This window comes from Larus michahellis, chromosome W (assembly GCF_964199755.1).
Source record: "Larus michahellis chromosome W, bLarMic1.1, whole genome shotgun sequence".
NCBI lineage: Eukaryota > Metazoa > Chordata > Aves > Charadriiformes > Laridae > Larus > Larus michahellis.
The window spans coordinates 5,516,414-5,542,444 of NC_133929.1; the positions used below are offsets into that span (position 1 = coordinate 5,516,414).

General features: G+C 42.7%; 1 protein-coding gene across 2 annotated transcripts in view; it reads right to left on the minus strand.

Moving 5' to 3' along the window:
* Positions 1-549: 549 nt before the first annotated feature.
* LOC141735535 (spindlin-Z) overlaps positions 550-26,031 on the minus strand; it is a 102,203-nt gene continuing 76,721 nt past the window's right edge. The window contains exons 3-6 of one of the 2 annotated variants that reach the window (XM_074568493.1): positions 18,693-18,741; positions 4,291-4,544; positions 3,069-3,302; positions 550-1,167 (exon numbers count right to left, since the gene is read on the minus strand). In XM_074568493.1, the coding sequence (XP_074424594.1) occupies positions 968-1,167; positions 3,069-3,302; positions 4,291-4,544; positions 18,693-18,741 (737 nt within the window). In that variant the 3' untranslated portion in view covers positions 550-967. The remainder of the gene's footprint in view (positions 1,168-3,068; positions 3,303-4,290; positions 4,545-18,692; positions 18,742-26,031) is intronic. The other variant, XM_074568494.1, reaches the window with a different exon arrangement.

The window sequence follows — 26,031 nt, forward strand, 5'->3', positions numbered from 1 at the left end:
AACTACTATTAGGTTCCTAAGTCCACACACAAACATCCAGGTTGCTAAGTTCTGATATTAAATGAGAGACTACCAATTGCCAATGTGTAGTCTAAAGTCTTTTTAAGTAGCATATATATTGTTAAACTTGTGGCACCAAGCACTTGGGTTCTGCTAAGAAATGTGTATAACAAAACAAAGTACAACATTTAGGATTAAAGGCAGCTTTCTTGTGTGCATTTTACTGGTTCCTACAACTTGTAAACACAGGCCCTTAACCTGCATTTTCTAATTAACTGGTTATACAGATTAAATATATTTTTATAGTTTAAAGCCTTTTCACTGAAAGGTGTGTAAGTCAAACACTTGATATCCTACTGCCCTGTGACTAGTAAAAATGCACAAGTATTTCCATGTACTGCAAGATCTTAAAAAGCTTAATTTTAAATAAAGTGTAGAAACACAGTAGACTTATGTTACTTGGGTTAGGCACTCCTTACTGCTGCACAAACTGTTTAAACTTTTCAGAAGTCACCTCTGTCCCAACTCACAAAACAAGGACTGCCAGTAGCCAAGAAATTAGATTTAATGTTACAAAAGAAGGCATATCGAAAATAGCAAACTACACTTGCATGTGGCAGTTGAACAGGTGAGTGCAAGGTTGAAGAAAAAGTTAAAATCTATGAAAAAATCTAGATTACAATACTAGATTAACTTCACACAGCTTGAATTTGCAGCTGTTCTTTGCTTTTAGCTCCCTCCCACCCACCCAAATATCAACTTCCTTCATGAAAAGGAGTTCTCTTACGCAAAATGTGTCATGTTCACATAAATTTGTATTATTCAGAACAAAACAGTTTTGCTGGCAGAGATTGTGGGTTCGCAGGGACATTTAAGCTTTCATTTAACTGAAAAACAGTCAAGTCTTTGTGTCTACAAATTTTACATTTAATAGTTCCACAAATTTGGCAGAAGTTCATGATGACGTCTAGGATGTCTTCACCAAATCGTAGACATAAATATGGAAATCATCATCAAACTTGATAAAATAGACAGATGGTTTGGCTTCAACTTGATGAATGACCATGCCAGTCCGTTTTGAGCCGTCTTCTTTGGCATATTCCACTTGTTTGCCTACCAGGCTGTCTACAACTTCACCTGGTTCCCGTTCTGCAGGAGGTGAATCATCTGCAATATGAAAATACAATGTTCTTTTGTAGACATTTATAGATTTTTTCCAATATACAAAACTGCAGAGCCTTCTTTAAAAGTTAAGAAACAATCACAAGTTTAAAATGCAGAGTATGTCTAAAACAAGTTGAATTGTTCAGACAAGCACCTATTACCATGCTTCTAGAAAGTACAGTCACAGAATTATTTTTTTTAATGTAATACCATCTTCAATTTTATGAAATAAAAAATAGCACTTCAATTGGTTAGAAAAGTAAATCTTTTGACATGAAGGTTTACACATCAATTACAGAACATGTTTGTAGATAATTGAATTTAAGCCCCCAGCAGTACAAGGCACTGAGTCTCTTTAACAGACAGGCAGGTGTGCTAGAACTCCCTCTCCCCACATGCTTTACCCAAAATGACAATGCAAACATGACATTGCAACAAAACACCATCTTCCAAGCTAAGCATAACCTCCTTAATCAATAATGCTGTTAAAAGGGGATTTTGATTTCACACTAGAAAGGATACTGTTGAGAAGTCTAACTATATCATTTGCTTTTCTAGCAAAATCTACCCAGAAGTATCCTTAAGGACACAATTCACATTGTCTGTAAAAGATCCAGATTCAGGGAAGGTAGCTCATAGTTCGGGGTGTCTTAAAAACAGAGGTAAGTAGTAGACAGTCTCAGGAAAAAAGAGCACATTAAAAACTTAATTCTTAAATATGGAAAGCAGAAGCCTTTTAGCTTATTTTTCTAAAATGGAAGAAAGCAAAGCGGAATTTAAAAAGGAATTGCAAAGTATTTGAAGGTGCCAAATCTGAAAGAGCTTGCTTTATTTGTTTCTTTAGGAATAGGAAGGTCACTTTTTCCATTAACATTTGTGGCTCACTCTCTTCAAGCCACAGATATGTTGCTTTTTGTTAGGCTGGAAAAAATCTAAAAACATAGGATTACTACAGAGGTTATGCAAATAAGTGCTACTTGTTTACTCAGCCTTCAGATTATTTGTTATCAGTGCTAGATCTGAAGGATGACAGTCTCAGAAACTCAATGAATGCATTTTAAATAATATTTATGTAGTGCATTGCATAGCCAAACATTAGTTATCTAATTAATAATTTACTTTAAAGCCAAAATTGCCTCTGTCAGAGAAGTGCTTTTGAGGTGCAGGAGAAATGAGAGTACAATATTCTTGACAAACTTTTTTCTTCTTTTTTTTGTACTAGCTATCCAAATCTCTTGAACAATATTGATTCTGTGAAAATCCTTCTGTATTTATAGGAAAAAAAACCAATAGCTTTCACTTCAAGAAAGGAAGAAAAAATATCCCTCCTAACCTATTGAAAATTTTTTCCTGTTTATGTATTTAAACGTGTGAGAGAAAATGAGTTGTCAAAAGATTAGTGCTTCTTTCTGCCAAGAAACTATTCAAAAGCTTTCCAAACTGAAGATGCCTACCCAAACTAAATTAATCTGACTAATTTAGTTAGCCCCAAAACATTATTCTCGTAAGAACTGCTTCAGAAATACAACTCCTTGAGATGGCTCTTGATTTGTGACACTTCTATAAGAAAATAACAATGGAAGGCTTCTAGTAGGTTGTCAGTTTCTGTTAAAAAAACCTAAGTGTAATCTCTTACACAATAGTATGTATATCTTTATCAGAATTAGGAATTATTACAGAAAAGTATTTTCCAGTATTTATTGCATATTTCATCACTGATTCAAGTAAAATATTTCAGAAGTTGTTTAATACAGATGCATTTTCTGTTGTGCTGTAACCTTTGTTAGTTTTGATACTTAAAAAGATCCTTGTTTGTCAACTCTTTTCCATACATAAACCATAAGCCAAACAATAATACAGAGAGATGACACTTTCCAGAAGAAAAAAGTAACTGGTCTACTTACTGGAATCAGGCATAATGCGAAGGTCACCTTCTTTATAGTCATCTAAGAGTTGGTACATGTACAAGACAGGATCTTTCTCGTAGGTAATATAAAACCACGTATTCATGATAGGAGCTCGAGCCAAGACCATCCCCCTCCATTCATCTTTTGAGCCATCCTCTGTCTCAAACATATGTTCCACAGCTTTGCCAATCATTGTGTCTGCCAGGTGGGCATCACTAATTCGAGATGAAGCTGAAATGGCAGCAGTTCATAAGTACGTCCATTGAAAAGTACAGAAATAAGTCTTTGTAAAAAATAATCTTTATCCAGATTTATGAATAAATTTGTGTGAAAGTTAGTCAATTCACATACAAAACAAATACTGTCCATTCCAGAGAGTCAAAGACCAAAGAACTGCAGAACTTGAAGAATTATTTTAACATGTTAACACTCTTATCAACATTTTTCATCATTGTACACCCCCCCCAATTGATCAAACTATCATAATGCAAAGTAAAGGGAGACCAATATAGGCCATAGCAAAGAACAGTGTCTGTATTTTAAATATTTGTATTGTGGGGGGAGGGGAGGAATAGAAGTTAAATCACAGAACATCTGTATGAAGTTATTAACGAAGGTGTTTGGTTTGGTTCCCCCTAACCGAACCGAATTCTAGAGACTGCTACTGATCTCTCTGCAGTCAGGAAAAACAAGAACTTATTCCATTCAGAAATAAGTAATTACTAGGGTAAACTTTGAACTTTACAGTTTGGAAAAACCTGCAGTTTAACAATTCAGTGCTAATTATGAAAACCAATAAAGCCTTGTTACTAGTCAAGTTATTTCACTTCGAAAATGCTTTTTTTCCTCCATTTGTATTAATACCTAGGGAAAGCACATGAAAAAAACCCCAACCAAACACATAATTACTGTCAAACACACACAAGACAACATAGCCAGGACATTTCTCAGCTGGCTCGGAGTTTAAAATTTAATAGAAATATCAATGTTACATGTACATAAACTTGTTAGGGATAAGACTAAACAAGAAAAAAACCAGAATTTACTGCATGCCATTTAAAGACAAAAGACAGCACTATGCTCTCTGGTATCATCAAATCTTTATGAAATCAAGAAAAATTAAACACAGCATTTTGATTATCTACCATGTGATGAAAAGTAATTTAATAAAATTTAAATGTTCTGTCAACATATGTGCATATAGGAAAAAACCTCTTACCAACTCTGTCTGGAAGGACTTCAAGTGCTGAAACTCTTTCATCTTTGTGCAGTTCTAGTCCATACACACAATCAAATCCATCATACTTTATAAGATAGAGAGAGGGATTTACAGGAACTTGATCAAGAACTGTGCCCTTCCACTGTGTTACAGGTCCACTCCCTTCTTTCCAGCCATGCTGTATTCTGCAGCCTACAATGTTTCTTCGCGGCTGAGAAATAGGTTTGCTTGGTCCAACATTGTTTCTATGCTTTCTGTACACAGATACAAACATAACATTAAACAAGTACATACTCAAAATTCTACTCCGGACAAGAGTTGTATGCTTTAAGAAGGCAATATATTATTATATATTAATAAAGATACATTAAACTCTAACACATACAGCTTAGTGCACCTTATTCAAAATAGGGTATAAAGCATATTACATTGTACTGGAAAAAGAAAAAAAAAACACACTGAAAAGTAGTGGAACACTTTCAACATTTTGTATAAGGTTGCATTCATAATAGTAGTTTCTAAAACTAGTTTGCTTAAGCCAAAAGCTTAAGAACTATTTTAGCTATTGCTACACTGAACATCAAAAATAAAACTTGCTTGTTAAAACCCTAAATCAGGTCTCAAAGAGCAATGTAACCTAACAGTATTATACTTTTGCTACTTTGTTGCTCTCTACAGAACAGTAAACATAATTCCCTTACCCCAGGAGGAAGAAGTCAATGGAAACATTAGTGGTGGCTGATTAAAATTCTTCAAAGCATTTATTTTCCCTAACCTGTGTTGTCACCTGAAGGAAATTTTGCTTCCCTCTGCACTTACAGGTATCTTTGACTTCAAGTGTTTTTAAAGACACATGGTAGCGACAATATTCTTCTAACATTCCTTTTTAGTACAACACAAGAAAAATGATATGCAAAGATCACAGATCACAGTAATAGAAGGGATACTCTTTAAACCAGATAATAAATTAAATATACTTTTTACCCTTCCTCAGTTTTTTAATCCAACTTGCATGTAAAGATTCCTTCTGGTGAATATCAGTTGCTCTGATAAACAGTCATGTAAGCTATTTGACAGTTTCAACCCACTAAACAGTGTTACACAAGTTTTATTCTACTCAATTAAAAAACCAAAACAGTAACTGACAGTTGTAAATACAAGTGAAGAAACATATGAACATTATGACAATACATTGGTGATAAATGTATATTATCTTTAGTGTGTTACGATATGCATATTAATTCCTAAAATTATATTTAGAGGATTGCCTGATTAAAATTCTCACGAATGTTAGCTAATTCCAAAATAAATTTCTGGATTAGTTACCAGTTATAGTACACTTCATTTAAATGGCAATAAAATATACACATCACTAGCATGCTTAAAAGCAACATCTAAAATTAGAAAAATCAGTTGCAGAAAACAACATCCATCCTTAGATTAGTGTCAGTGACCAAAGAGAAATGTCTCCAGGAACAATGAAAGCTCACAGAGCAACCCATTTATGACAGAGATCCAAAGACACAAATAGCAATCATATCAGTAAAGTCTCATAATTAGTCTTAAAGAATAATAAAAACAGTATATACAATTAGTAATGCTGAAGATGCAATCGTAACTCTATTAAAAACAAGATGTACAATTCCTTCATCAGCTTATCCCACATCAAGACTTTTATTGTCCATGAAAATCTTAGCAGTTCCACAGTATCTTTTGTCAAATTTAACTTTGTTGCTGATTTAACCTTATCAAGGAGGTCAGTCTGCATTCATAATCTGTGTTGTCAAAGTTAGGAGTATTATAGAAATGCTAACCTCTTCCAGTTAAGAGGCACTCCCCTGCAAAGTTGGTTCTAATTTTGCACAGAAACTTGAACACATGTTCAAAGACTAGTTCTTGCTCAAGTCTACCTTTTTTTAAAAATTATAGTAGTCTCAGTAATATTTTATTATGAAGAAATGAGATGAAAGATTTGGTTCTTGGGCACAATGAAAATGAGTTTGTTTTGCATTTAGTTTTAATTAATCTTAATTCCATTTTAAGGCATCCTCACAGAATAAAACCAACTGGTAATGAAGCTAAAAAGTTAAAGTTCAAAAAGGTAAAATAATACTGTTCACATTTAAACCCCACAGCCAATTTTACTTTCTGCCTATAAAGCATAATCATAACATTTAAATTTGCACAATTAAGTGAAAAATCTTTGGTTGTTTTAAAAAACATGATGAAAAAAGACTACATAATTAAGTTCAAATTGATAACTACCTTTTAAAATGCCTTGAAGAGAGCAAAAAACATTATAAATGCAGTTACAAATCAAGGAGCAGCTAGCTACACTTGCAGTTCAAGTTTTTCTTTGTCTAAAGGATATACTACTGGACAGACACTCATTCTCATCTGTAGTGCTTCATATAGCAAGAAGTTATTTTCAAACAAATAAACTGACAAAGAAAAACTATTTTTGCTTGCATCTGAACATGTAATAAGAAAGCAAACAGGTTTCTAACTGACTACAAATAATAAAACTGTAGAATGGTCAGCCTTTAAAGATCATCTAGTTCCAACCCTTCTACCATGGGCAGGGACACCTCCCACTAGATCAGGTTGCTCAAAACCCCATCCAACCTGACCTTGAACACTGCCCAATGATGGAGCATCCACAACTTCTCTGGGCAACCTGTTCCAGTGTCTCACCATGCTCACTGTAAAAAATTTCTTCCTTATATGCAATCTAAATCTACATTCTTTCATTTTAAAACCATTGCCCCTTGTCCTGTCACTACAAGCCCTTGGAAAAAGTCTCTCTGTCTTTCATATAAGTCCCCTTTATATATTGAAAAGCTGCAATAAGGTCTCCCTGCAGCCTTCTCTTCTCCAGGCTGAACCCCAACTTTCAGCCTTTCTTCATAGCAGAGGTGTTCCATCCCTCTGATCATCCTTGTGGCCCTCCTCTGGACCTGCTTTACAAGGTCGGTGTCTTTCTTGTACTGGGGGCCCCAGAGCTGGATGCAGTACTGCAGGTGGGGTCTCATCAGAGCAGAGTAGAGGGGAAGAATCACCTCCCTCAACCTGCTGGCCACGGTTCTTTTGATGCAGCCCAGGATACAAAAGGCTTCCTGGGCTGCAAGCACACATTGCCGACTCGTCCAATTTTTCATCCTTCTCTGCAGGGCTGCACTCAACCCTGTCCAGATGCCTCTGTAGAGCGTTCTTACTCTCAAGCAGATCAACACTCCCACCCAATTTGGTGTCGTCTGCAAACTTACTGAGGGTGCACTCAATCCCCTCGTCCAGATCATTGATAAAGATATTAAACAGAACTGGCCCCAATACTGAGCACTGGGGAACACCACTGGTGACTGGCTGACAACTTGATTTACCTCCAGTCACCACAACTCTTTGGGCCCGGCCATATTGCCGTTTTTTTACCCAGTGAAGAGTACACCTGTGCAAGCCATGAGCAGCCAATTTCTCAAGGACAACGCTGTGGGAAATGGTGTCAAAGGCTTTACTAAAATCTGTTGTATACGTGCTGCGTGATGGCACTCAAGATGATCTGCTCCATGACCTTCCCAGGCACTGAGATCAGACTGACAGGCCTGTAGTTCCCCGGATCCTCCTTCCAGCCCCTCTTGTAAATGGGCGTCACATTTGCTAACTTCCAGTGAACTGGGACATCCCTGGTTAGCCAGGACTGCTGATAAATGGTTGAAAGTGGCTTGGTGAGCACTTCCACCACCTCTCTCAGTACCTTTAGGGTGGATCCCATCTGGCCCCATAGACTTGCGTGTGTCTAAGCGGTGTAGCAGGTCGCTAACCATCTCCCCTTGGATTATGGGGGCTTCATTCTGCTCCCCATCCCTGTCTTCCAGTTCAGGGGGATGGGTAAAGGCAGCAGTAAGAACTTCATTAGAGTTGGTATTATAAAATAGTATTTTAATGAACTTGCTTAGTATTATAAGTTTCAGGGGCTCAATGACCACACTCCTAACTTCTGAAGAATATCGTCTCACAAGACTAATTTTCAGAACTCACATACTACATTAGAAAATTGTAATGAACACACCAGTAGAGAGAGCATGAAAGCATAGGATTCTTACCCTCCCCCCAAGTCACAAAGCACTTATTTGTGTTTCAAAAATTTTATTGTAGGTAAAGTACAAAACCCATATTATTTCCTCAGAAATATAGAATAGTTTTTAGCTTAGTCTGTAGCATCCTTATGCTTACATAGATGGTTACTGTGGGAGATACAAGGCATGGAAGTTAAGTGTGTTTTTGTCAGCATTACAGCACCCATCTGTCAACAGACTTGAACAAAAAAGCCAAGGATTTTTCCACCTTCTATGGAAAAAGAAAGCTGGGGAGGGGCTGTTTGCAAGGGCATGTAGCGATAGGACGAGGGGCAATGGGTTTAAACTAGAGCAGGGCAGGTTTAGATTAGACATTAGGAAGAAGTTCTTTACGGTGAGAGTGGTGAGGCACTGGAACAGGCTGCCCAGAGAGGGGGTGGAGGCCCCATCCCTGGAGACATTCAAGGCCAGGCTTGATGAGGCTCTGAGCAACCTGCTCTAGTTGAAGATGTCCCTGCTCACTGCAGGGGGGTTGGACTAGATGACCTTTAAAGGTCCCTTCCAACCCAACACATTCTATGATCCTATGAAAAAAACCCTGCAAACAGGAAACCCAAGCGCAGAGTTATTACATTTGACACTGAGATCCTGGACAACTGCTCTAAATTACGGGAACACCACACTATATCCAATTCAAGGACCAAGAGTTTGGAGATATTTCACTAGCGTCTACACCTTTAAAACCTTTGTATTACTGGGAGAGAGATCAGTTTTGAAGTTAAATTCTAAGCACCCTACAATGAAGGGCAGAATGTTTGTCTCAAACATTTACAGAAGTATACATCACATTCTTAAGATAAATCACAGAATCACAGAATCTTCATGGTTGGAAAGGACCTTTGAGATCATCGAGTCCAACCAAACAACCTACAATCTCTACCCTTCAGAGCATGCCCTGAAGTGCCACATCTAGACGTTTCTTAAATACCTCCAGGGATGGTGACTCAACCACCTCCCTGGGCAGGCTGTTCCAGCGCCTGACCACTCTTTCAGTAAAGTAATTCTTCCTAACATCTAATCTAAACCTCCCCTGCTGCAGCTTCAGACCATTTCCTCTGGTCCTGTCATTATTCACCTAGGAGAAGAGGCCACCACCCACCTCTCTCCACCCTCCTTTCAGGTAGTTGTAGAGGGCAATGAGGTCTCCCCTCAGCCTCCTCTTCTCCAAGCTAAACATGCCCAGCTCCCTCAGCCTCTCCTCATATGACCTGGTCTCCAGACCCCTCACCAGCCTGGTAGCTCTCCTCTGGACGTGCTCCAGCACCTCAATGTCCCTCCTGTACAGAGGGGCCCAGAACTGAACACAGTACTCGAGGTGAGGCCTCACCAGTGCCGAGTACAGAGGCACCATCACTTCCCTGCTCCTGCTGGCCACGCTATTCCTGATACAAGCCAGAATGCTGTTGGCCGCCTTGGCCCCCTGGGCACACTGCTGGCTCATGTTAAGCTGGCCGTCCACCAGCACCCCCAGGTCCTTTTCTCCCGGGCAGCTTTCCAGCCACTCTGCCCCAAGCCTGTAGTGTTGCTTGGGATTGTTGTGACCGAAATGCAGGACCCGGCACTTGGCCTTATTAAACCTCACACAGTTGGCCTTGGCCCATCGATCCAGCGTGTCCAGGTCCCTCTGTAGAGCCTTCCTACCCTCAAGCAGATCGACACTCCCGCCTAGTTTGGTGTCATCTGCAAACTTACTGAGGGTGCACTCAGTCCCCTCATCCAGATCATTGATAAAGATATTAGAGAAAACCGGCCCCAAAACTGAGCCCTGAGGGACACCACTGGTGACCGGCCACCAAGAGGATTTCACCCCATTAATCCCAACTCTCTGGGCACGGCCATCCAGCCAGTTTTTAACCCAGCGAAGAGGACACTTGTCTATGCCATGATTCGCCAGCTTCTCCAGGAGAATGCTGTGGGGGACGGTGTCAAAGGCCTTACCAAAGTCCAGATAGACAACGTCCACAGCCTCCCCCGCATCCAGAAGGCGGGTCACGTGGTCATAGAAAGAGATCAGGTTGGTTAAGCAGGACCTCCCCTTCCTAAACCCATGCTGGCTGGGTTTCTTATCCACCTTAAGATAAATAAAATCCACATATGAAAACAAGCATAAAATCTGAGATTTCAGAAATGTTTTCCAGCTCAAGAACACAAGTGCCACATCACTGAAATTGACTATTAAATTTAGCTGTCAAGAAATTAAGCACTGAAGGAGGTAAATTTTTCCCAGATATCAAGAAGTACTTTTTTTGAAAGTTTAGGTATCTAGAATTGAACCTCTACTTCTTAGGAGCATACCAAGAAAGAAATTTTTCATGCAATTCTAAATCCTACTGCAATCAAAGGACCAGCACTGGGTCCAGTCTTGTTCAACATGTTCATCAATGACCTGGATGAGGGGACAGAGTGTGCCCTCAGCAAGTTTGCTGATGACACAAAGCTGGGAGGAGCGGCTGACACACCAGAAGGCTGTGCCGCTGTACAGCGAGACCTGGACAGGCTGGAGAGTTGGGCAAAGAGGAACCTAATGAAATTCAGCAAGGGCAAGTGTAGGGTGCTGCACCTGGGGAGGAATAACCCCATGCACCAGGACAGGTTGGAGGTTGACCTGCTGGAGAGCAGCTCTGCAGAAAGGGACCTGGGAGTCCTGGTGGACAACAGGATGACCATGAGCCAGCAATGTGCCCTCGTGGCCAAGAAGGCCAATGGCATCCTGGGGTGCATTAAAACGAGCGTGGCTAGCAGGTCAAGGGAGGTCACCCTCCCCCTCTACTCTGCCCTGGTGAGGCCGCATCTGGAGTACCGTGTCCAGTTCTGGGCTCCCCGGTTCAAGAAGGACAGGGAACTACTGGAGAGAGTCCAGCGGAGGGCTACAAAGATGATCAAGGGACTGGAGCACCTCTCTTATGAGGAAAGGCTGAGACACCTGGGTCAGTTTAGCCTGGAGAAGAGAAGACTGAGGGGGGATCTTATCAATGCTTATAAATATCTAAAGGGCAGGTGTCAAGAGGATGGAGTCAAACTCTTCTCAGTGGTGCCTGGTGACAAGACGAGAGGCAACGGACGCAAGTCAGAACACAGGAAATTCCATCTCAACATGAGGAGGAACTTCTTTACTTTGAGGGTGGCAGAGCACTGGAACAGGCCACCCAGAGGGGTCGTGCAGTCTCCTTCTCTGGAGATATTCAAAACCCGCCTGGATGTGTTCCTGTCCAGCCTGCTCTAGGTGAACCTGCTCTGGCAGGGGGGTTGGACTAGATGATCTCCAGAGGTCCCTTCAAACCCCTACAATTCCGTGATTCTGAGTTCCAGCCAGAGCTCCCTGTTCAGCCAGGCCAGTCTTCTTCCCCACTGGATCGTCTTTCGGCACATAGGGATGGCCTGCTCCTGCGCCTTAAAGATTTCCTTCTTGAAGAACGTCCAGCCTTCCTGGACTCCTTTCCCCTTCAGGACTACCTCCCAAGGGACTCTGTCAACCAGGCCTCTAAACAGGCCAAATTCTGACCTCAGGAAGTCCAAGGTAGCAGTTCTGCTAACCACCCTCCTTACTTCTCCAAGAATTGAAAACTACCATTTCATGATCGCTGTGCCCAAGTGTTATAGTTTGAGGAACCCACAGCCATTTATTGTCGTTTAGACAATTATTCTACCACCCAATGACCCCTCCCCACCCGGAAAGGGGAATCGGGGAAAACACAAGGAAACCCAAGGGTTGAAATATAAACAGATTTAATAGGATAAGACTAAATAATTAACATTAATAACACTGAAGAACCAATATTGATCCCGATACCAATATAAAATATACAAAGATTATACTCAGCCAATTATATCAGTAGGAAGCTGTGCACTCCCAGCAGTGGACAGCAAATGCCGGACACTGCGAGCGCTACAGCTTCGGGAGGAAGGGAAGGCCTCGGGGGTCCGGCACTGGGGCAAGTAGTTCTCAGGATTGCAGCCATCGAGGAAGAGAGAGAACTTCTCATCAGACTTTCTAATTTATATCGAATGTGACGTTCATGGTATGAAATAAGCCTGTTGGCCAGCTTGGGTCAAGTGCCCGGGTGGATCTCCATCCCCTACCTCCACTAAGATGGCAAACCGAAGGACCTTGCTAGCACACCGTCCCTCACACATTGGCGTGCTGCCCCCGGGCATATCTCTAGCGAGCCTGGTTTTATCCCTTTCCCCCTTCAAATCTAGTTTAAAGCTCTTTCAATGAGCCCTGCTAACTCCTGCGCAAGGATCCTTTTCCACCTTTGAGGCAGGTGCACCCCATCTGTCACCAGCAGGCCTGGTGTTGAGTAGACCGACCCATGATCAAAAAAACCCAAAATTCTGTCGGTGACACCAGGCTCAGAGCCAGGTATTGATCTGCTGGGCCTGCCTGTTTCTTCCCTCATCATCCCCTGCAACTGGGAGGACAGAGGAGAACACTTGTGCTCCTGATCCCTTAATCAGTTGTCCCAAGGCCCTGAAGACTCTCTTGATTGCCCTTGGACTTCTTATTGCAACTTCATTGCTGCCTACCTGAAAAAGCATGCTAGGGTAGAAAGTTTTCTCATCACATCTTTAACCCGGGCCCCAGGGAGGCAATAGACTTCCCTAAGAAGTGGATCCCATCTGCGTATCGGGCCTTATGTTCCCCTCAGGAGAGAGTCACCTATGACAATAACTCGTCTTATTTTCTTTATGGAAGTGGTTTTGACACAGTAGAGGCCAACTTAACCTTGGCGACACCAACCTAGATGAACCATTGTCCTCGTCATTGTTTGATTCAACTTGCAGAGCCTCATACTTATTATGCAAGGGCACCTGGGAAAGCGGGGTAGTCACGGAGGAGACACGCCTGCTGCACCGGGCAGGAACTTGTTGCCATTGCCCCCTATTCCTTAAGTCACCATGTTCTGCTGGGTAGAGAGAGGATAGGGAATCCTCCGTATCATGTGTCCTGTCTGCATGACAGGTCTGTCCCAGGGAAGGTAGGGTGCGGTTCCAGTAGTCTATCTCTCTCTCGGACTCCTTGTTACTCCCCAACCTACTCACCTCCTCCCCAGAGCTCTGTCACTAAGCAGAGGAGTTCCACTACCTGGGCACATCTCCCACAGGTGCACTCACTACTGACATCTGATACTGACATACGAGTAGGGCACGCCCTGCAGCCTGACACCTGGGTAGCAGTGTGTTCCCATCGGAGCTCTGTCTGGGAAGCTGCATGAGTCATGGAGGGTGCAGAGTTTAGAGAGGACGTAGCCTTCTGCTGAGTGGATACCATTGCTCCCTGGTTGAGCTGGCAGAGCTACAGCACCCTTCATGCATACCCTTCCGCGCAAACTGCCACGCCACGCCACGCCACGCCACGCCACGCCACGCCACGCCACGCCACACCACACCACACCACACCACACCACACCACACCCTTCCTGCTGTGTCACACCTTGTTTGCTTGCCCTGGTCACTAGCGCTCCCTAGAGGCTTCTTTTATACGTGTGGGGGAGCTTGGCTGCCATTGCTCCTGGGCCCGCCCAGGTCTCATCAGCTGCTGTCGTGAGCTGCAGGTTTCTGGTGGGTCTCTCCACTCCCACTGAGGTTTCCCCAGTTTAGAAACCCCCCTGTGCACTGCGCTAGAGCTCTCTGCTGCGGATCGTGCCGGTACCGGAGCTGCTCAACCTTGGTGACTGAGTATTTATCTTGAAGGCATTAAGCTGATAAGTAAAATCTTGTTACATGAAAGTTTTATTAGCAGAATCAGAACATGGAAAGTTCAAAGAAATTTAGAAAATAGTATAAATGAAGCAGAGTCAGTACAATTTCTATATTTCATGGTGCCATGTAGAAAAGTTATTAAACATAGGGCCTAAATTAGAACTTTGATCTTACTACAATCACTAATAGGGGATCATATGATCAGAGAATTGTTTTAAAGTATTTTTCCTCAATATTCAGACAATGCGGCACGTTACTGAAGACAGAAGTTTTAAAGTACTTTCTGTACTCCTTTAAAAGCCATTATAGTGGTGGACACACACACAGGTGATGACACCTGCAGGGGTGGCCTCTATGAGGAGAAGTCAGGGGTTGTCCTGTGCCAGACACAGCTGGTTCCAGCTGGCTCGGCAATGGCCCCACTGAAGGCCAAAGTTGAGCCAATCAGGCACCTTAAACGCATTTGAGAAAGGGTAAAAAAACATTGGACAGGCAGAAAAGGAGGGGAAAAAAAAGTAAAAAAAAAAAAAAAAAAGAAGTGTGAGAAACAGCAGAGGGAACACCAAGTTCAGAACAGGAGGTATTCCATGGTGCTAGAGCAGATATCCACACTGTAGTCTGTGTAGGACCCATGCTGGAGTAGTTAGATATTTCCTGAAGGAACTGTGGCCCATGGAGAACCCACAGAGAACCCATCCCAGAGCAGAGTTTTCCTGACAGGACTGTCTCCCCGGGAAGAGCCCATGCTGGAGCAGATTTTCCTGACAGGAACTGTGGCTTGTAGAGAACCCATGCCTGAGGGAACTGGCGGATGAAGTTGCTAAGCCGCTTTCCATTGTATTTGAAAAGTCCTGGCAGTCTGGTGAAGTTCCCACTGACTGGAAAAGGGGAAACAGAAACCCCATTTTCAAAAAGGGAAAAAAAGGAAGACCCAGGGAACTACAGGCCAGTCAGTCTCACCTCTGTGCCTGGCAAGATCATGGAGCAGATCCTCCTGGAATCTCTGCTAAGGCACGTGGAAAATAAGCAAGTGATTGGTGACAGCCAACATGGCTTCACTAAGGGCAAATCATGCCTGACAAATTTGGTGGCCTTCTATGATGTTGCCACAGCATTGGTAGGCAATGGGAGAGCAACCGACGTCATCTACCTGGACTTATGCAAAGCATTTGACACTGTCCCGCATGACATCCTGGTCTCTAAATTGGAGAAGCATGGATTTGATGGATGGACCACTTGGTAGATAAGGAACTGGCTAGATGGCCGCACTCAAAGAGTTGCAGTCAATGGCTCAATGTCCAAGTGGAAACCAGTGACGAGTGGCATTCCTCAGGGGTCAGTACTGGGACTGGTGCTGTTTAACATCTTTGTTGGAGGCATGGACAGTGGGATTGAGTGCACCCTCAGGAAGTTTGCTGACGACACCAAGCTGTGTGGTACAGTCCACACGCTGGAGGGAAGGGATGCCATCCAGAGGGACCTGGACAGGCTTGAGAGGTGGGCCCGTGCAAACCTCATGAAGTTCAACCAGGCCAAGTGCAAGGTCCTGCCCCTGGGTCATGGCAATCCCAGGCACCAATACAGGTTGGGCAGAGAATGGCTTGAGAGCAACCCTGAGGAGAAGGACTTGGGGGTGCTGGTGGACGAGAAGCTCAGCATGAGCCATCAATGTGCGCTTGCAGCCCAGAAAGCCAACCACATCCTGGGCTGCATCAAAAGAACCGTGGCCAGCAGGTCGAGGGAGGTGATTCTACCCCTCTGCTCTGCTCTGGTGAGATCCCACCTGGGGGGGGGGGGGGGGGGGGGGGGGGCAATGGTTTTAAATGAGCATCCAGCTCTGGAGTCCTCAGCACAAGGACACAGACCTGTTGGAACAGGTCCAGAGGAGGGCCACGAAGATGATCAGAGGGCTGGAGCACCTCTGCTATGAGGACAGGCTGAGAGAGCTGGGGTTGTTCAGCCTGGAGAAGAGAAGGCTCCGAGGAGACCTTATAGCAGCCTTCCAGTACCTAAAGGGAGCCTACAGGAAGGATGGGGAGGGACTCTTTATGAGGGAGTGCAGCAATTGGACAAGGGGTAACGGTTTCAAACTGAAAGAGAGGAGATTTAGATTAGATATTAGGAAGAAATTCTTTACTGTGAGGGTGGTGAGGCACTGGAACAGGTTGCCCGGGGAAGCTCTGGATGCCCCATCCCTGGAAGTGTTCAAGGCCAGGCTGGATGGGGCTTTGAGCAGCCTGGTCTAGTGGGAGGTGTCCCTGCCCATGGCTGGGGGGTTGGAACTAGACGATCTTTAAGGTCCCTTCTAACCTGAACCATTCCATGATTCTATCAAAGGTCTTGTTTTAATGTTTGTCTTCCTGTTTCTTACCACCTGAATCTATTTTATTTGTCAATAAATTAATTTTCCCCAAGTCAAGCCTGTTTTGCCTGTGACAGTAACTGGTAAGCAATCTTCTTGTCTTCATCATGACCCATGAGCTTTCTCATCCTATTTTCTCCCCCTGCCCCACTGAGGAGGGTGAGTGAGCAGGTGGGTGGGAGTTTGGCCCATAGCCAAGTATAACCTACCACAACAAATTAGTTTAAAGTGTCATCAGAAATTCACAAGGGATAAGCACAGTGGTAGTTAAACTGCAGCTACAACCTCCACCTCAAAGTCCTTGAACTGCCAACTATGAGAAACCTGGAGAGCATAAGGAACATTTTATACTTATACTGCTTTGTGCACTCTTTCCTTATGCACCAAGGGTGGAAAGAATGAGAGCCAAGAGACTACTGACTAATCTGAGACAAATAGGGTCATCTTCATATTCACAGAGATCATCATGAGCCATTGACACTGACAGAGCACACAGAAGAACTGCCCTGTTGCAGCTGACCTATAACCATGGGACCCCCTTCCAAAAGGGTCAATGGTTAACTATCATTTTAGTTAAGAAGAGTTCAGAAGACTAATCCACACAGCTCATTTTATCACTTCCTCAGTTACTGGACCACGCCCTGTTCCATCCTGTTGGCTCTTTCCTCTCCCATGAACTTCTGAACCTAGTTTAGAATCTCCCCTATCGCCTTCAAGTGCCAGTAGACTTATTCCTCTTTTTTCTTTAAATGAGGAATGTAAAAGTCATCATAACTAAATCAATGACAAAGTATGCATTACTAATTCATGGTCTGCTGTAACAGCTCATAGTAGTATCAGCATACATTTTTAAATAGTGGTTCATATCCCACTTGTTTACTATAAACATGTCTACAGCACTACTTACTGTTCATTTCAAAAACGTAAGCAATGAATATCAAATAAAACCAACTCTACTAGTCTCTGTCATTCTCAGAGAAGTCAGTGAGCAGTAGACAAAGTCATCTTGGTTTGGTACAAAATAAAACCTTTACCAAACAATTCTTAAACAGTTAATCTAGGCTAAATTAACATAAAACTCAGTTGGGCGCTTAAGTTAAATGCCTCAAAATCATGTGACTTAGGATCATGTCTTAATATGCCCCATAAAAGCCTTTATGCTAAAAAATATACAACCTATTTAGGTATTTAAATAAGTGTATATCAACAGAACAATAAAGACAAATCTAGCCACCCTCAAGTACAAAAGGTGACCCACCTCTGATAGTCTTCCCATCATACACTCCTTTCTCTGAGCGGTTGAAAAAGAACAAGAGAAATTAAATTTTAACTCTACCTGTCTCTAGACAAATAAATGTTTATCTTTGCCTTGTAAGGAGACAGACAAGAATGTATAGTGAAGAGTTGGTGGAAGGAATTAAGAGTAGTTTTACATCAGGTGTTGTGTCTGGGAAACAGTTAATATTAATTCAAATGTTAATCACAGAAGATAGTTCTGCCAGACAAATTGCTTTGGATTGATGCATGTTGTATATCACCACTATAGGACTTCATACTCAAAAAATATAACTAGTGGCATTTTAATAAATTTCACCTTTCCCCAACTTATTTTAGAGTTGACCCACCAGAGATGCAGCCAGATGCAACATCTAGCTGGTAGACACTAAGGTCAATCACATCTAAGCTATTACCTCTATCTTCTCACATTTACTCATAGCAGCATTTAGCTGCTACTATTTCAAATGTAGTACAGAGAATAATACATGCCATGAATATATAGGATAAGCAAGTATCCTTCACACAAATAGCAGCCGCCTTATAGAAGTACTTCAGTATGTTCTTTATTTTTTTAAAAAAGGTGAAAAATCCTTTTCAAAAACTAAAGCTGTAATGAATCCTAGAGTACATGTGCCCAATTTCTGGCTTGCAACCTCTTGTCTCTATAGAGTAAATTACAGAATTGTATTGACAGGATAATTTCTCTCAGAGTAACATTCAAAATGATGTTTAGAACTCTACCAATGGTGCATTCTTTCCCACTGTCCTCCCAAAAGAATTACAGTCTAACTCTACACACATACACTGTCTGAATACTACTCCACATGATTTTCAAGAGCAAAATGACTGGAACAATACAGATACATTTCTAGAACAGTACTTCCAGTTATTGAGAACTATACTTAGGGAAGATATTAGCAACTTACTTGTGAGAAGTTCTTTTCTTCATCATGCTCGCAGAGACTCCTGCATGACCTACAATATAAATGATGGAATTATTGAACAATAAAGTGTATTTCTACACAATGTCAAAAAGGTATCTTAAAGAAAAGTTCACTTTTTCAAGTAAAAAAATTTAAACGCTTCATGCTGTGATTGATCAATGAGCTCCTACAATGGAAGGAGCCTCTGAGGAGACAGGCAAGGACTACATACTCACGAAGCTAAATGAAGAAGTAGGGAGTGACTGATGACAACTGTTACAAAAAGCTGAACTTATCTCAACACAAAGGAGATGAGAAGTAGTCTTTCTTCTAGATAAATGGCTACAACAGTTGAGGGAATCAAATGGCTGTGTAACTGCCCTTGAGTTGATAATAACAACAACAACAATAATAATAATAATCAAATACATATTTTTCTGAGTTAGCAAGGCCAGAATGGGTAAGTGTATACGTGGCTCAGCCAAACTGAGTATAAAAACTCAGTATAGAGCTATAAAAAAACAAAGACTCAGTATAGCATATACAGTATAAAAACTGTACAACTAACAGAAAGAACTTTGAAGAGAGTAACAGAATTGAGCTGGTTTCAACCCACATATTCCTTCCTAACAACTGTGGATGCCCAGCATCATGATGGAGACCAGTAATGAGAATCACATTTGCATTGTGATTCAACTGTATATTGCAACTGCTATACTCTGTACTTGTACTGAAATTAAGTAAACTGCTGTATCATTCTGCTAAATCAAAGTCCCATGTAATGTCAAATAACTTCAAAAAACTAAAGTTGGTATTAAACATTAAACCCTCTATATATGGAATACCTAAAAGAACCCAGTCAGAGTGTGTTGGAAATATGTATGTTATCAATAAAAAACCCCCTCATGTATCTGCAGAAACATGCTCAGAATTTCATCTATGAATGCTTAAATTCACACCTACAGAGAAATACTTAATTGAGGTTTCTCTACAGATCCAAACAAATTCTTTAACTTTAACATTACGTGCATGTTCCAAGCATAGCTTTGGCATATGTATTTTGAAAATTAATTTTCATAATAGCAGTAGTGTCACACAGGAGTTACGTACTTAAAGTGTAATTAACCTTAAAAGTTTTCATAAATATTTTAATCTTTGGATTTTCAAATGGAGAAATAAAGAGGACATATATCAAGTGACAGAAATGGCAGAATTAAAATAAGACTACATACATCTTGTTTCCAACACTCAGCTTGTACTGAATCCATGGAAAGATGCCTCTCCAGTTTTAACAGCTGTAATTTTAAGTTTTCAAAAATGAGGCCCTCCATGTGAATAGCTACAGTAAAGATCCTATTTGCATTTTTTGACTATTAAAAGACCAAGTAAATAGAACTTCTCTTTGAACATGTTTATAAGAGCTATCAGCTAGAAATGAAAATAAAAGATATCACAAAAAGTCTGAATAGAAACCCAAAAGACTTTGGTACTTGACTGCAACCACTAAACAAGCATTCTCATCATATCATTAGTCACCCCTTAGTTATACGAGGAAAAAAGTTTAAAAACATACTTCTTAAAAAAAAAGAAATCCGTTCTCACAAAGTAAAAGAACATGAACACAGATTTCATGTTTTCCATTACTGGTTGATGAGACAAATTAAGATTTAATTAAATCAGCTCAAGTAGTTAAAATGCTACAGAAAAGTAGTTAAAATGCTACATAAAAAACACCTACATATTCAGCAGGATGGTTCAGCACAAAACTTGTTCCCTGTCCTCTGCTCAGAGACTCCAAATCTTATTATACAGTGCAACGCATTTAGCCTTCCAAAACAAAAGGAACTCTACAGGTACACAGAAAGAAGATCAATTACAGAAGCTGCAAAAACCACAAAGGAGAAGCTATGCACGCTACTCAGAATGAGTGTTTGCCCTGTTCAGTAACTTAGGCACCTCTTATTTTTGATAGGACGCAAGCTCTACAACCAGATGACTTTTCTCTCAAATTCACTTATATCCAAAATTTCTCGGCTATCCATACACAATCTCTATGCATGAAATGACATGTACCAGACTAACAAATATTTACAACACTGAACTAAGAGTTTGAGAGGAGACTACCCTTTTTTGCTGTCAGGTGAAAATGAGCTTGACAGTTCCTGACTGATTTCAAGAACTTGCTTGTTCATGTACCTAGCTCTAAAAAGCCAACTAAACAAGCTGAGTACTGCTCATATTCTTGGATTGGTAGCTTAAGGTAGCGCCCAGTTTAATACAAAGTTATGGCACTTAGATCAATAATGTGAATATAGCCTACTTACAAGAAGATATGATAATGAGGTACATGAAGAAGGACATGGACCTGTTGGAGTAGGTCCAGAGGAGGGCCACAAAAATGATCAGAGGGCTGGAACACCTCTCCTATGAGGACAGGCTGAGAGAGTTGGGGTTGTACAGCCTGGAGAAGAGGAGGCTCTGGGGAGACTTTACTGTGGCCTTTCAATATATAAAGGGGGCTTACATGAAAGATGGAGAGAGACTTTTTACCAGGGCCTGTAGTGATAGGACAAGGGGTAACGGTTTTAAATTGAAAGAGGGTAGATTTAGGCTGGATATAAGGAAGAAATTCTTTACAATGAGGGTGGTGAGACACTGGAACACGTTGCCCAGAGAAGTTGTGGATGTCCCATCACTGGAATTGTTCAAGGTCAAGTTGGAAAGGGCTTTGAGCAACCTGATCTATTGAAAGACGTCCCTGCCCATGGTAAGGGGGGTGGAACTAGATGATCTTTAAAAGTCCCTTCCAACCCCAACCATTCTATGATTTTGACAAAATCATCCTAGTACTGACTACAAGCCTATTGGCCATAATACACATTTGCATTTTGTATTGTCTGAATACATTAATGTCTCAAGGAAATGCAAACTCCTTTAAAACACATCTCAGCTTAAACTGTGTATCACTTCACATCCTCTGAAATTGTAACAGGAGTTCACTGAAGAGTGCGTATTTCTCTCCCCTATAGCAGCTATAAATAGGGAGATGTAACAACATGGAATCCTTATGTTTACAGAGCAAGGCCAAACCCAAAATTACCCAATGAATCTGCCTGCCTGAATTTATCTTTATTCAGGCAAATGACCTCAGCAATATAGCTTTTCCAATGTAAATGAAAAAACAAAAGAACTGTACAAAATACTTGTATGGTCCAAGTTCAATAGCATCCAGATGTTTGGAACTGTATCTAAATCTCAAAGGTGGGGGGAGGAGTTTCTAAGATGTCAACTGTATTACTTTATTTCTCACTCTGGAAAGCATTTTCATTACCACTAAAGCAGTACACCAATAAGCCTTGCAAACATTAGTGAGAATTTTGAAATCAAGACAAGTACAATGACAAAGCATCAGAAACAAAGTCTACCTTCTTAAAATACATCATTAGTGCTTACACAGTTCAAGCACATGGAACAAAGCTTGATTTAGCACTTGCATTAGTGGAGCAGGTAAAGATGCAATACACCAAATCTCCCCACCTGATCCCCTTTCAGTCACAGGAAAACTAATAACGCAAGTACGATTTAAGACAGGTCAGACAGAAGCTTTATTAACTATGATCATACTGAGAGAACATTTGGGCAGCATTTCCCCCTCTGCTCCCATGTTCTCTGACAAGCGGAGACTTCGCTTATATACTGTTTCAAAGAAAGGAAAGAGGTGAGGAAAATCATTCTAATATTAACAAAGCCAAGTGTGCATGTTGCATTTAGGGAGACCAATTATTGCCGTGACTATAGGCCTGGCATTGAATGCACAAACAGCCTGTCTGCTGTAGGTCTGGCTGCATTCAAAAGAAGCAGTCAGGTGCACGGTTTATTTTCATGCAACATATACAGATTCTTTAAGATTGCTGGTGATAAATGCACTAAACTGCAGAATAGCTATATAGCTTTAAAGATATGATTGCAATCACAAGCTTGATTTCCCAGGTAAGCACTCGGCATGGCCAAGGTCACAAATCTTACCAAAAGGCAACCCTTTTTTGGGGGGTGGGGCAAGGAAGACAAACCCGTCGATCTGCCCCTGCAATTTCGCATTGAATTCTCATCCCTCAATTAGGTACGAAATCGGGGTAATATTTAAACCCCTATTGTACAAAGTGAGTGGGTGGGACTGCGGTCAAGCCATTGTTCCTTGTGGTTGTACCGTGTTGCACAAAACATTTCCTGTGAGCAGTTGGCAGTTGCACAAAACATTTCCTTTGAAAGGTCGGGACCACGTAGTGTCCACCCCACTTCTCGTTCCTCCCCGGTGCCATGGGCAGCACAAGCCACCGGATCTTCACCCAGTTTCTGTGTCTGTTCTGGGCACCAGGTGTTTATCAGCAATATTGAGCTTTGCTACTGTTTTGTGCTTCCAACAGTAAATTCTTTGGAAGAATGGACTCCAGACAATCATTTATATGTTAATAAGGCCAAGTACCCATGCCTGGGAGGAATGAACTCCTTAAGTAGCTTGTCAACTGCTACACTATGGAGAGATGGCTCTTAGTGGAGCCTCTAGGAGTGGCACATCCAGTATTATCTTAGCTCAGAAGTGGGGGTTGGAAACAATCAGAGACTGCCAACTTTTAGACAAAAGGTATTTTCCTTTAGTTAGGATAAACTTCTTAGCTAGACCTCTCAAATCTTAAATAAACAGTTTTCCACCACACTAAGATTGTCATTGCCACGGAGACCAGCTTCAGGGCAGGTAAGACTGCGCTGGGGAAGGGATCTGTAGCGAAAAAGACCGACGAGAAGCTCTTTTTGGGGTTTTTTTTGAAGCCGGGACAAGGCCTCTGCTTGTCCTGGGGGCTGTCAGCTGGGGGGCAGTGCTGCTGAGCGAGCCTGGGCAGAGCCACCACCACCCCTGGTTTATCCCACCTCCAGGGGATAAAAGGTGTCAGGGAGGGCAGGGAGGGTCAGGAAGGGCAGGGACTAGTCCCTGCCCACAGTGCACAGAGGGAGCAACCAGAGCTGGTGTGTGTACCGGCCGGGCCCAGTGCCTCTACTGGCATACATGGTAAGGTCAGTTGCTCCTGGGGACTCAGCTATGGTTGCTACCAGATTGAAGGCTATGTTTAGGAAAGCTGTGGGCACCCAGACTGAGGCCCCATGCGAACATATGGGCGTGCAGGCCTCTGGGTGCAGAGAGTGCCGGAGCCTGGCGCTGGCAATGGAGGGTAGTGGAGACAACACCTGTATAAGATGTGAACAGGTGAATGATCTGCTTAACCTGGTGGCCCAGCTGAAGGATGAAGTGGAGAGGCTGAGGAGCATCAGGGAGCATCAGGGAGTGTGAAAGAGAGATTGACTGGTGGGCCCACTCCCTGAGAGTAGGGGAACAGGTTGAGGCCCCGTGTAAATCGGAGGACCCTCTCCCCTCTTCTCACCAAGCAATAGGAGAGGATCTCAGAGAAGAGGGGGAATGGAAACAGGTCCCTGCTCGAGGAAGCAGGCGAGTCCCCTCCCAACCTCTCCCAGCTTCCCAGTTACCCCTGCAGAACAGGTATGGAGTCCTGCAGGAGGAACTGGCCGATGGAGAGGAGGATGGCACACCAAGACTAGAGAAGACAGAAAGTACACGTCACAGCGGACCCAACTTCACTACTAGCTCCAAAAGGAAAAGGAGAAAGGTCATAGTTGTGGGTGACTCTCTGCTGAGGGGGGCAGAGGGACCAATATGCCGCCCTGACCCGCTACACAGGGAAGTCTGTTGCCTCCCTGGGGCATGGGTCAGGGATGTGACGAACAAACTCCCAGACCTAGTAAACCTCACTGATTACTACCCCCTATTAGTATTTCAGGTGGGTAGTGATGAAATGGGTAGGAGGAGGCCGAAATCAATTAAAAGAGATTTTAGAGCCTTAGGGCAGCAGCTCAAGGGGTCAGGAACACAAGTTGTCTTCTCTTCTATCCCACCAGTGGCAATTGTGAATAAAGAAATTATAGGAAGAGGCAACAGATCAACTTGTGGCTCTGGGACTGGTGTTACAGGCAGGGCTTTGGGTTTTTCGAACATAGGTGGCTATATGAGACACCTGGCATGCCATTGTCAGGTGGGACACAGCTGTCCCAGAGGGGGAAAAGAATTTTGGGGCAGGAGTTAGCAGGGCTCATTGACTGGTCTTTAAACTAGATATGAGGGGGGAAGGGGAGATAACTGGGCCTGTCAAGATTAAACCTGAGGAAAGCATGCCACGGTTTGAAGGAGACCACATTAGTGAGGACTCCCACTCTGACATTTCATTAGAGAAAGGTGATAGACGTTTAGAAATTACTGCTAGAGAACATTGGGAAAACCCTTTCCTAGAAGGGGAAAAGGGTACTAGGCTAAGAGTTAACAAAGCTCATGGACAGAGCTTTAAGCCGAAAGTTAAGGGGGAAGGGGATGAAACCAGGCCCGCTGGTAATGAACCTGAGTGTCAAGGGCCAAAGATGGGGGTGAAATCAGTAGCCCAGGTCAAGTGCATCTACGCTAATGCATGTAGCATGGGCAACAAACAGGATGAGCTAGAAGCCATTGTGCGGCAGGACAACTACGACATAGTTGCCATCACGGAAACGTGGTGGGATGATGGTCATGACTGGAATGCTGCAATGAGTGGCTATAAGCTCTTCAGAAGGAATAGGCAAGGAAGGAGGGGGGGGGTGTGGCTCTGTACATTAGGGAGCTGTTTGACTCTATAGAGATAGACTCCAGTGATGAAGAAGTTGAGTGTTTATGGGTAAGGGTGAAAGGGAAGGCTAACAGAGGTGATTTTGTGCTGGGAGTCTGCTATAGACCGCCCAACCAGGATGAGCAGGTTGATGAGGTATTCTATAAGCGGCTGGCTGCAGTCTCGCAAACGCCAGCCCTTGTTCTAGTTGGGGACGTCAACTTACCAGACATCTGCTGGAAATATAACACAGCAGAGAGCAGGCAGGCTAGGAGGTTCCTCGAGCGTATGGAGGATAACTTCCTGACACAAATGGTAGGGGAGCCTACCAGGGGAGGTGCCTTGCTAGACCTACTGTTCACAAACAAAGAAGGGCTAGTGGGGGACGTGGAGGTCGGAGGCCGTCTTGGGCTTAGTGACCATGAAATGGTTAAGTTTTCCATCCATAGTGAGGTAAGGAAGGGGGTTAACAAAACCTCCATCTTGGACTTCCGGTGGGCAGACTTTAGCCTGTTCAGAAACCTGGTGGGGAGAGTCCCGTGGGAGGTAGTCCTGAGAGACAAAGGAGCCCAGGAAGGCTGGACGCTCTTCAAGAGGGAAATCCTAAAGGCCCAGGAGCAGGCTGTCCCCATGAGGCGCAC